Source organism: Solanum stenotomum, chromosome 4, assembly GCF_019186545.1.
Source record: "Solanum stenotomum isolate F172 chromosome 4, ASM1918654v1, whole genome shotgun sequence".
NCBI classification, from domain to species: Eukaryota; Viridiplantae; Streptophyta; class Magnoliopsida; order Solanales; family Solanaceae; genus Solanum; species Solanum stenotomum.
The window spans coordinates 58972998-58985662 of NC_064285.1; the positions used below are offsets into that span (position 1 = coordinate 58972998).

Consider the following 12665-nt stretch of genomic DNA (forward strand, 5'->3'; position numbering starts at 1 on the left):
CTTTTAACTCTGCTAGTGCCATCCGATATGACGGAATAGATATAGGACGAGAATCGAGAAGAAGATCTATATCGAAATCTATTTCTCTCTCATGAGGGACTCCGGGAAGATCGTCTGGAAAGACCTCTAGAAACCCACTCACGACTGGAACTTACTGAATATGAAGTGTCTCAACACTATAATTATTAACTCGGACTAAGAGATAGACACAACCCTTGGAAACTAATTTTCTCGCCTTAAGGTACGAAATAAAACGACCCTTAGGCACTGCTGAACTACTCCTCCACTCAAAGACTAGCTCATTAGGAAACTGGAACTTAACAACTTGAGTTCTACAATCGACTGAGACATAACAGACATAAAGTCAGTCCATACCTAGAATGACATAAAATATACCATGTGTAACTCAACTAAATTAGCTATGGTGCTCTTGTGATTGACGGAAATAGTACAATCACGATAGACTCTCTCAACTAGAATAAACTCACAAACAGGTGTAGAAACACGGAAGGGCACAATAAGTTTCTCAGGAAGAGCATCAAAATTCATCGCAACTTAAGGAGTCACATAAGATAGACTCGCTCCAGGATCTAGCAAAGCATAAACATCAAAAGTAAAGAATTTGATCATAGCAGTGACAACATCTGGAGAATTCTCATGCTCTTGGAGACTAGTGATAACATATAGACGGCTTGCTCCTCCGCCAGTCCCTGAAGTAGCTCCTCTAGGTGCAACCCTTTCTGGTGGAGAAACTAAAGAAGATTGGGCTTTACTGCCCCTATTCCCATTACCTTACATGTTCGTAGGGCACTCTTTCATGAAGTGACCCTCTTGACCACACTTGAAACAAACAGTAGAGCCATCGCGACAAATACCTGGTGGTTCCTATCACACTTAGCACATGTAGGAGCCTAATTACCTCCTTGTGCCACACTACCTGAGACTAGGCAGGTCTTGCTCTGAAATTCTTTAAATTCTGACTATTGTACTCACCTTTGTTCCTTGGTGCAAGTGCACTAGCAGATGATGGAGCAGGTCCCTTTTGTTTTTGTTGGAAAGAAGATCGGTTCACATTACTCTTTTGCTTCCCGAACTCATTTCCTGTCTTAGCTTTTTTGTTTCTAAATTCTTCTATATCCCTCAGCTTCTCTTCCTTAACCCGCGTATATAAATCATGAGTCTCTCTATGTCCATGTCCCATATTAGCATAGCTGACTTCCCCTCCTTACTTGACAGACGAGACAACCCAGCAACAAACAGACTCATCCTACTCATTATATCTGCAACCATCTCCGGAGCATATGGGGAAAGTTGGGTGAACTTCAAATTGTACTCATGAACACTCGTAGGTTCCTCCTTAAGGGTAAGGAATTCTCATATTTTGGCTTCTCTCAGTTCACGGGGAAAGAAACGCCCCAATAAGTCCTCGTTAAACATAGCCCAACTCAAAATCGATGCACCCTCAGCTCTACCCTTATTCCACTGGTCAAACCAAATCCTAGCAACACTCTTCACTTGATAGGCATCTAGTTCCACTCGCTCAGCATCGACAACGTACATAACCTCAAACACTTTCTGCAATTCCTTTAAAATATTTTCCGAATCCTCAGTGACACTTGAACTAGTGAAGCTTGGAGGATTCATCCTTAGAAACTCATGGATCCTTGAAGTATCAGTCACTTTCTGTCGGTTCTCTCTTTGTCCAGCTTGATTGGTCACAACTTGACTTAACATTTTGATAGCCTCTCTGAACTCAATATTGGTGACCTCCCCTTAGGGTTGCACTTCTGGTGCATTAGGTACTCATTTCTCCTCAACGTTCCTCCTAGCAGGACGACCTCAGACAGCTCTTTTTGGAGGCATGATCTGAAAGACACGCGCAAGCATGAGTTTGAAGGAAACTTTATAGAGATTAGCTCTATCGCATGAAATGAATATGAAAGAAATGAGATAGTTCCTAAATGTTGCAGCCTCCTAATTATAGATGTGGCGTGCTTCACACCGATAACTATGATTCTATAGACACGACTTCATAGACTCCATAGGACTCTTGAATTTTGTGCTCTGATACCAAGTTTGTCACACCTCGAACCTACACCCTGGGTAGGACTGGTACTCGAGAACCATTGTTGGCCCCAAGTGATCCCTTGTCATTGCTTAACTCTTAGAGGAAGACTTTAATAACAAGAAACAATCTCAAAAGATAAACTCATGCAATAACTTAGAATATCTTAAAAGAAACATTCAACTAGCCAAAACGACAACTCAAGTCTTAACATAAACAACTGAAAATGGAAAGACTAATGAACTATAAGTATCCGTCTATGAAGCCTGTAAAACTATGAGGGATGTCGGGACAAGACCCCCGATCATCCTAATAATTGAAATACTAAAACAATATAAAAGGGATCCTATGGAAAGCAAGGAGGCTCATTGACTGACTCTGAGTGATCAACTGGATCAACGAAGCACTGGATGTTGATCCTGGTTACCTGTATCTGCATCATAAAATGATGCAGGCCAAATTGCATCAGTACATTGAATGTACGAGCATGCAAGAGGAATTCTAAACAAAATCTAAGCTTGACTCGAATCTGAAAGAAATACGTACCTCAACTTTACTCAACTCATGGATAACTCAACTTAATGCAAAAATAAACAACAGTAAATGTGCAGTTTATATAAAGCATTTAAAACAGAAGATAACATCTCAAAGTATTGGAAAATACCATAATATCTCAGTTGTATATAAAAATACAAAAATAAAATATGTTTGGGAGATTCTTTAACTGGCAACCATCACTATAAGCTATGTGATGATACACGGTCTCGCCCACGTTGCCAGAACTGTCTTATAACTTGCTGGGATATAGAATGCCTCAACTAGGTAGATCCACTAGTCTATGCTAGAAAGCATTAAAGAATCATCTAAAAAGTATAACCCTTTCTACCCACGTTGGCTACATGGTTTATGGAGACATTGAGTTGTTATGAACTCGTCCCCACATCGGTGCTCAATACTACTTCCAAAATATACTCAGCTCATATGTTTAAAAACAAAACTCTTTCTGTGGTTTGAGATAATAACTCAAAACCTATCTCTCTTGAAAATCGGTGTTTCCTTTCTTGTTTAAATGTGGAAACATTTACTCTTCGGGAATACTTAGTTCACATATACTCTTTAGAAGAAATGAACTCCATTTGTTACTCTTACTTAACTCAAAACTCAAGTTTTAAAACAAGTTTAAAACATTTGCAAAAAACTTCTTGAAAGAACTCTCTAGACTTGGCTCTTAACTTTCCTTGAATTTGAATTTATGGATTCGAGGTTATGAATCATGTTTCTGGATGATTTCTAGATGTTTAGAAGCCATTTAGAGTAGTTAGAATTTATAGGAAGTGTTCGTACACTTTAGAAGGACTCAAACGGGTTAAATGACGAAAAATGGGTTAGGGCGGACGACCTTGGAGCACAGTTGGCGCGCCGCGCCAACCCCAAAATTCAGAGAGCCATTTCTGGCACACTGCTGTCGCGCCGCGCCAGCTTCCCTTCTGTCAAATCTGACGAATTTTCCAACTCATTTTCTTATCTTAATTCAATTAACTTCGATTCTTTTTCTCAATTTCTCTTTTGATTCAAATACCCAAAACATATAAACAAGAATCTAAGTCAAACAACTCTAATAAGAACACTATAATCTCAGGAAACTCCTCAATATCATCCTAAATTCAAGAAGAAAAGCAATTCAAGAACATGCATCAAGGACATTCAAACATTCAACTTTTTAGGACAAATTCACACTGAAATAAACATGGTTGGCGTGTGAGTGAACGAACCCAACGCTGTATGAACTCACATACCTCGTAGGATCAAATCCTTGGCGAAATCCGTAATCAATTCCTCAAGAAATCGACGAATCTAGACCTTTTCTTATCCTTTCTCCTTTTGAGTTTTTTCTCTAAAAACCCTAGTGCGATTTTGCAATTGTGTAAACTGAACCAATTCAGTTTAGACCCCAATTTAATTACTACAAACTAATTAAATTAATTGCATATGGAAAAGACCAAAATACCCCTTTAAAATCCGGTAATCTTTCTTGTTCTAGGCACCCCCAATTTCGAACGGGCATATCTCCCACATACGAGCTCGAAAATTAGCAAACTCGGCGGCATTGGAAAGATAATTCAAAGACCTTTCATTCTATATCTTATGGCACACCTAACTCATCTTGTACTAATATCTAACATAACTCTTGTCCCAAAACTCATACTTAACATAACTCTTGCCAAATTTCAGATTTTCATACTTTCCACAAATGGTTCTTTCTAATTCTAGCTCCTTCATTTAGCGAAGCATTACACTAAATTTTGGGTATATTTCTTACCTTCACACATCTATTATATCTATGAAAGCTTTGAGTTTTAAGACTTGATGTTGCTAATATTATTATTTATGTATGATAGTTTGATATTAATTTCGGTGGAGGGTTGGCATACCTACCAATGGCATAGTGCAAGTGCCATCATGCCTTAATATTTTGAGTCATCACACTTCTTATTTGTGAAAAACAATCATTCTTCTTTAGTAATTCTCATCCCATATCTAAAAACTTACTTCAATCGGTATATTATTGTCAATCTTTAACGAGAAAATATTATAATTAATCAGAATTACTCATATATTTTCCTATGCCATGCTTGACGTAAACTTTTTTATCTATCGAAATATTGAAATATGATGCAAAAATGTTTTCTAAGGATATACTAACGTCTTTTGTAAAGCATATTTTTAATAAGCATTTTCTACCAAATATGCCCGTGTAAAAAGTTAATTGTTTTGTTTTCTATCACCAAAAATAATCATGGAATATGACCTGTCCAATTTCAATTTGAATATTAACATTTTTCATCTTTTTAAGGAAAAAAATTAATAATTTCCTTAAAATCAGATTACACTAATCAAATTATTTAAAATTTGGAACCTAAATTATGAAAGTTCTTAATTTGATTGCATTGACAATTCTTGTTTGACAACTATAAAAGCCACACATCTCTTCAAGTTTTATATTCTACTCCAAAGAAAGTATTTTTATAGTTTGAGCATCAAATATGGCTACAAAAAGGCTCAGAGATACTAGGAACTACAGTGAAAATATGAGAAACTCTATCTTAGAAAGAAGAGAAACAAGTTTGTTCAAGAAAGCAGAAGAGCTTTCTATTTTGTGTGACGTAGAAGTAGCCATAATTATTTTTAGGCCAGGAAAAATCCATCCCATTGCTTGGAAATCCACAAGTCTGGCTCAGAATGTCTTGACGAGGTATTTAAGTTTTATTGAGTTCAAAAGGCTTGAAAAGTTGGTCACACATGAAGGATATCTTCAAAAGAAAGTTAATAAGAAAGAAGAACATATTAGCAAATTAGAGAAAATGAATGAGGCAAAGGAGATGGAAATCCTCTTCAACCAACTAGTGGAGGGAAAAAGTATTGATGAACTTGATGCTAGAGAAATGAAAGGTTTGTTAAAGGTGTTTGCTGCAAAAATGGCTAAACTTGATGAAAGAAAGAAAGAACTAAACCAGCTTCCAAATCCTCCATCCAACAAAGAAAATATTACAAGTCCAATGGAAGAGTCATTCAATGACCCATGGTTTATTCACACTATAGCTACATTAGGGGATGGAAGCGGTATAGAGCATGCACCAAAAGAAGGCAATGACATCAATGTTGAAGATGATGGACATTCCAAGGACCTTGATTGAGAATGTAATAATTATAATGTTCTATCATTGTTTCTTCATGTTCTTTTTTCATAGTGTGTGTCTTAATTTGTTGCATTTTTCTTTCCATTTCATGTTATTGTACTTTTTATTTCAATAATTTATGAACATTATTCTATTTTGTTGGAAAAATGAACTAATATTGTTCGGTTAATAAGTTACTTTTATAAAAAAAAAATTGGACTAAATTGAATCTTTATTTTTAGCCGTACATATTTTATTTTTCTTAAGTTTAGCAACATATGTTAGTTGATACAAAAGATACTTCGTGTGTGTTAAAATTTAGGAATCTCTACCCTATATATTGTATCCTATTCAAATTCATCAAAGAAAAGTCTCAAACTTTATAAACTTCCCAAAATCATAAATTTTGTCTTTAGTAGATAATGAATGCATACTTGATGAATTATCGATATAAAATTAGTCTATCTTAAATTACAATGTATATGTATGTATTCATCATACCTTAATTATTAGATTTTTCCTATTTCTCTTAGCTTTTGGAATAAATGAATAAATTGGATTTCAGGATTTTTTGTGGGGGAGGAATGGTGATTTGAAAATGATAAGGATTGACAGCAACGCGATATGAAGGGGCAGGGATTCCCATGGGGGATTTCTACAATTTTGAGTGATATTTTATGTTTAAAGTCAATTGGTATAGTGGAGAAAAGACTTGGGGCATTTTGGGGATCGACTCAAAGGGTATTTTTAGGCTAATGGTAATTTATGGTTATACCTTGCAATCTTGTTGTGCCAACCAATCATTTGTGTTATTAATAGTAATAGACAACCAATTATTATCTAAGAGAACAATATCTAAAATAAAATACATTTATTAGTAATGTGTGGTAACTAAGTGAAGATAAAAACATAGAGAAAGTAGGTAATCAACACATATACTAGAGGGATGCGATACTAGTAGAGGAGGGGGGGGGGGGGGNNGGGGGGGGGGATGCGATACTAGATAGTATGGATCATATAATAGACTTGAAGCTTTGGAACCATAACTTGTTTGGAGAAAAGACTTAAAGAGAGAAGAAATTGATTTTGGGAGAGTTATAAGAGAATAAGGGGTTAAGGTTTTTAGGAATCACATAAATCCACTTAGAATAGGCCAAAACAATGTAGTTTAGGAATTAAGAGTGAGAAAATACTAAAACGACCCTCATTAAAAATTGTCGGATTGTCATCCATTTACGGGCCATAGTTCCTTCTACAGACCGTAGGTTCCTGCTCTTAGAAGACAGACTGAGAAACTGAGTTTTTGATCTTTCAAACCGTGAATCCAAACAACGACCCATAGTCCATTATAAGATTCACACTATCTAGCCACAAAAGGAATATACTAGAATGCATAGTCATTGAGGTTTGTTCAGCTACGAGACACTTTCTACAGATTGTAGATCCAACTATATATGACTCGCAAACAAGCCTCATAGAATTCAAAGTTTTGCCTGAGTCCTTCTATGACTCATAAAACATTCCACGACCTATAATCCTTCTCATCATGTTCAAGTCAAATTTCCAAGTTTCTGAAGTTGTTCCACGAGTTAGGTTTGTTTACGACCTGAGAACCAAGTATGATCAGTAAATTCACTCGTAATCACTAACATAATTTTCCTGATTTCTGAAGTCTCATTTATGAACCCTTTCCACGAACTGTAATCCCTTTTGTGACCCATAAACCTTGTCCGTAAATCTTAAAAATCTGCATACTTCAGATTTTTAGTGCTACCAATTCCTGATCTGTACTGAGAGACTTCTGCGGTGTTACAAGAAGTGGCTCCGTGGTGCGCCGACCATCACACCCTTGGAATGAATTTTCATTCTCTGAAGTTTTGTGATAGTCATGGCGTGGGAATCATTTTGGAGTGCCTCCCCTGCACCACAAAGTGCTTCCTTTCCCTGTCAAATCATGCTTCTCGCCCATAATGCTTGGTATTTGTTTCTTTTATCAATTCGGGTCGATTCTTGCGATAATTTGATATGAAACGTGTCTAATAACACATATTAGCTTATCCGCATAAATTATGCTCAAAACATATGAATATACATGAATTGACTCTCAAAACTAAGCTAAAACAAAATGCAGATGACGAGGCAAGAAGCCCCCGCAAATGCAATTCAATAGCGAATGTCCTTTCTACCTAAGCTGGTGACTTTCCTAAGCCATTCATTGCATAGTACTTGGATGTATAAATACGCCTAAGATCAACAACAATTAGTGGAAAACCAAGTCAAATTATGATTGAATTTTTGGCAAGCCTTGAACCAAATCTAACTTGGATTAGAGAATTGGAAGACAACGACTTACTCCTATATATATAAAATTAACAAGACAACCAACCTTTGGAGTTTGACCACATCCAAAGATAAAGTCCTCAGAGTATTCTCAGTTCTACAATATGGATCTCGAAGAAGAAGTTGTTGCTGCAACAGAGACCTGTTCTTATCAAATTTTATCTATACAAATCTTTAATTTGTAATAGCTAGTCTCTTGGTGTGGTTCCAAGAAAAAGATATTGATATTCTAACAATCTATAATTGATACTTAGGGGTCGTTTGGTTGGGAACAAGTTATCCTGGGATAACGTATAGCATAATTAAGAATGACTATATGGTAAATTCAGGTGAACTAGTATACCACCATATGGGTGCAAATCGATCGAATCATTCATACATGTATACATACATAAATACGTGAACAGTTACCTCTTACTAGAATCGTCAATAACAATTTAAAAATCAAACACTTCTAATACAGAAATATGAGCAAAAACTGTTCTCTTGTCATATAAATATCAGAAAAGCAATACCAAAATCAACACCCCCATAAAAGTTGTGGCAAAACTGTAAACTAGTGATAGTTTACGGTTTATCTGGCTGCTACTAGTTTCATCGCGATCAGCTGATTGTGATGGTGCTAATGCAGGACATGGCAGACCTTGCTGTGTACCTTTGCACACACTGGCAAAAAGACCAGTTGGGTAATGTCCGTACTGATCGATGTAGCGGTGCATTACAGAGATACAATCATTTGATTGATTATTCAGACTTTCGGCGAAAGGACAAGCGAACTGTAAAAAAGCATCGCAACATTGTTTGGCTGGGTATTGTGGTGGCTTGCATTGGCTAGTGATCATAGTGTAGTTCTGAAACTCAAAGCTAACAGGACAAGCTGCATTGAGTAATAAAGGTAAAGGAAAACTCAAACTATCTTTCAAGTTAGTTTGTAAAGTGATCAATTACATATTGCATCAAGTCTATGCATCTAAGAAGAAGCATTCAATGAATTTCCATGTCTATGTTGCTCGGACTCTTCAAAAATGTCATAAGGTGAGTATCGAATTCTTCAAAAGTAGTGCATTTTTGAAGGATCCGATATAGATGCGGTAATATTTTTGGAGAGTCTGAGCAACTTAGTCTTAGCTCAAGTGAATTAATCCCTCTATTTCATATTACTTGACCCTTGTTGACTTGGCACAACTTTACTTAGAGGTGTATTTTACTAAACTAATCTAATTAATAATGGTTTGGAACTTTCAATTTGACTACCACTATTTTATGTAGTTATTATTTAATACTAAGGATACCATGGAAAAGAAGTAGTAAAACTCTTTTGATTTGCTTAAATGAACAAATAACGTAAAATATTTATTTTTAGTATAGAGGCCAAGTAAAATGAAACCGAAGGAATATATTTGTGGAAAGGACATAATACATAAGCAAACATTCAAACTTGGCCTCAACTGGCGAGTAAACACTCCTACTTTGAACATCCACATCTAGACATCTCAACTCGTCTCCATTGTAAATTAGTTGAACACTCCAACTTACAAAATGATCATCTAGACACCTCAAATATTTGTGTCACATCAGGTGTCCATGAGATATAGTGAAGATGAATTGGAGTGTTTAGTTGTCAGTTCACACCAAATTGAAGTGTCTAGATGTGTACTATAAAGGTTAGAGTGCCTTCTTGCCAACTAAGGTCAAATTTGAGTGTTTGGTTATGTATTTTGCCTTGTGGAAATCCAGGACTATGGGGGTAGTTTATTCCCTTGTCCAAAATTAGTTCTGATTTCCTTCTATCCAAGACTGCAACCAAATATCCCAAAGTATGCTCCGCTAAGGGCAAAATGACATAACTTGAGTACTAGGGGTCGTTTGGTTGGAAACAAGTTATCTCAAGATTAATTATTTCGGAATATAAGTTATTTCATCTTGCATATGAGATAATATATCTCATCACTAAGATATAAATGGTGGAATGAATATCCAGAATTGCCTAATACCTCCAATCAAATGCAAAATAAAAATATCTAAATAATTAAAATTACCATATTTATTAAGTACTGAGACGTATCACTTAGTCACAAGAGATTCCGCAGTTCAACACAAAAAGAATGTATACCAAAACTAGACTCAACAAATTAACAAATCTCCACCTTAAATTTTGAAAGGGAAACCCCCTTTTCCTTCCCCAAATAAAAGGAAAACTTCACACAAAGAGACATAAAAATATGAGATACCAAGAATATCTCTACAACAAATCATCAAAATTCAATAAAATCATATTTTATTAAAATACACAAAAAGTAGCATGGAGATTACCATCCTTAGCTTGAAGAAGATTTCTCCCAGTTGAAATTGGGTACACAAAAATTGTATCTGTGGCAAAAAGAAAAAAACATAATTTGGTAACTAACATAGAATGCACTAAAAGCAAAAACAACACTAATTATAATAATAATAAAAAAGAAGATTTAGTGCAGAAAAAGAAAAAAAACCTGATATAGAAGTTGAAGTCAAATCCCCCTGCAGAAGAGAGAAAAAGAAAAGTAGAATAAAACAAGAGCTATAATGTCTCCACTCCATTATTGTCTTTAACTTTCACAAGAGGGGTTTCTCCTTATCTATTTAAATAATAATGATAAGAAAAAATAGATAGATATAGAGCTCACATTCAATTTTCATCTCATTAATTGTTGGATAAGAGACAAATGTTTTCTAGACTAATAATCGAAATATCAGAGACACATCTTAACTAAATTAAGGTATTATTATTTTTTGATTTATTTATTTTTAATTTTGTACACCTTTTTGGCTTACGTAGCATTCAAACATCTCTCACGCACCTCAACTATTTGAAGTCACGGAGTGTGTCACGTAAGCCAGAAGGTGTACAAAATTAAAAAAAATAAGTTCGAGGGGTTATATAAGCTTAATTTAGTTAAGATATATTATAAAATTTCGATTATAGTCTAGGGAATACTTATACCTTATCCCTTAATTATTTTGTAAATGATTTTATGTTTTTTCTACCTTCCATGGTAGTTATGTCTGTATTGGATAAAAAATAAGTTAGGCATGTAGCAATTTAAAAAATAAAAATAAAAATTGACACGTGGCATTAACAAAGAATGATCAAAGAAGTTGGTTCAAAGGAATATGTTGGTCTTGAAGTATGTTGGGTAAAGGTCAACCTTTACCTTGGTAAGTTAGAAAAATTGTCGATTTTTCTATGTTATTATTTGAGATGTGCCTGTTGGATATTTAAGAAGATGTTTTTTTTTTTACAATTTAAAGAATTATTTGATGTTTGTGCTCAATCAGTTTTAAGAATGTCCTTTCTTTTTCAATAAAAAAGTTCATTTACTGACTCGTCTTTCGTCTTCAACTTCTAATAAAAATAAGAGAAAGGGTTTAATATAGGCGGAATGATCAGGAAGAGTCTTGTATTTGGTTTCATTTGTCAGTTGAACCCTTATACTCACGACTTTGTCAACTGAACCCTTATACTCACGACTTTGTCAACTGAACCCTTAAACTTACTAAAACACAATATTTTAAACACATTTGACCATTGACCGAACTTAAGTGGAACTAATATTGCTGAGATGGAAAACCACTTGACTGCACGCACCTTAAAGCGAGTGAATATATATTTTTTATATTAAAAATCATTAAAAAATAATTTAAATTATAAAAGAGAAAAAATCAACCCATCAACCCCCTATCTCACCCCACTCCCTCACCTGCAACTTTCTTCTTTCTTCAGCCCCCTACCCCCACGCTCTCCTTCTTCCTTGAAACCACCCACTACCCCACCCTATCCCACCCCTTTCTTCTTCTTCTTAAGACCCGCCCCCACCCCTCACCCCACCCAACCAAATCTCTTATCTCAATCATTTTAGTTTCTTTAATTTTAAAATTAAAATTTCTTCTTTATGAATCTTGGTCGATTTACAAACTTTTAAAATTTGGGTTTTCGAATCTTGTTAGTGAAAGACTGAAGTTTAGATAAATTTGAAATCTTGAAGAGTAATGATGTATACTGAAAAGTTGAAAAACTTCGTGAAGAAGATTGAAGAATAACAAATGGGTTTTGTGAATTTAAGAAATTAATTCAAAATTATGATGGAAAACTATTGGGTTTGTGTTTCATGTCAAATAGGAAGAATTTAGACCAATTTGACATGAATTTAGTGCTCAATTATGAGCAAATATGAAGAACATGATCCTGAAAATTTTAATGTGCAAATTTTTTTATTTTTTTTAGCTTTTAAATTCTAATGTGGCATTAAAAATGACATGGAATTCTACAAAATGACATGAAATTCCATGTGTAAGAGGTTGTGCTATACTCACACACATAGAATAAGAAAGGGGTTTAAAATATTACGTTTTAGTGAGTTTAAGGATTCAATTGGCAAAGTCGTGAGTATAAGGATCTAACTGACAAACGAAGCCAAGTATAAGGGTCTCCCAGGTCATTCCGCATTTAATATACTCCCTAACCTTGCTATTTAGAGTCGATATACTCTTTGTTATGAAATTGACTCGTATATAATCACATTGTTATGCAAATGACTCACATATAC

General features: G+C 35.0%; 2 protein-coding genes across 2 annotated transcripts; one reads left to right on the plus strand and one right to left on the minus strand.

The window, feature by feature from the left end:
- The first annotated feature begins 5109 nt into the window (after positions 1 to 5109).
- Positions 5110 to 5760, plus strand: LOC125863028 (MADS-box protein AGL24-like). Its single transcript, XM_049543166.1, has one exon. It carries the CDS (start codon positions 5110 to 5112, stop codon positions 5758 to 5760), a length of 651 nt encoding a protein of 216 aa, XP_049399123.1.
- A 2639-nt stretch (positions 5761 to 8399) lies between these two features.
- On the minus strand, positions 8400 to 10706 carry LOC125863286 (GPI-anchored protein LLG1-like). Its single transcript, XM_049543469.1, has 3 exons — positions 10572 to 10706; positions 10396 to 10452; positions 8400 to 8959 (listed from the first exon to the last, which is right to left on the minus strand). Exons 1-3 carry the CDS (start codon positions 10657 to 10659, stop codon positions 8583 to 8585), a joined length of 522 nt encoding a protein of 173 aa, XP_049399426.1. The 5' UTR covers positions 10660 to 10706; the 3' UTR covers positions 8400 to 8582.
- Positions 10707 to 12665: the final 1959 nt, after the last annotated feature.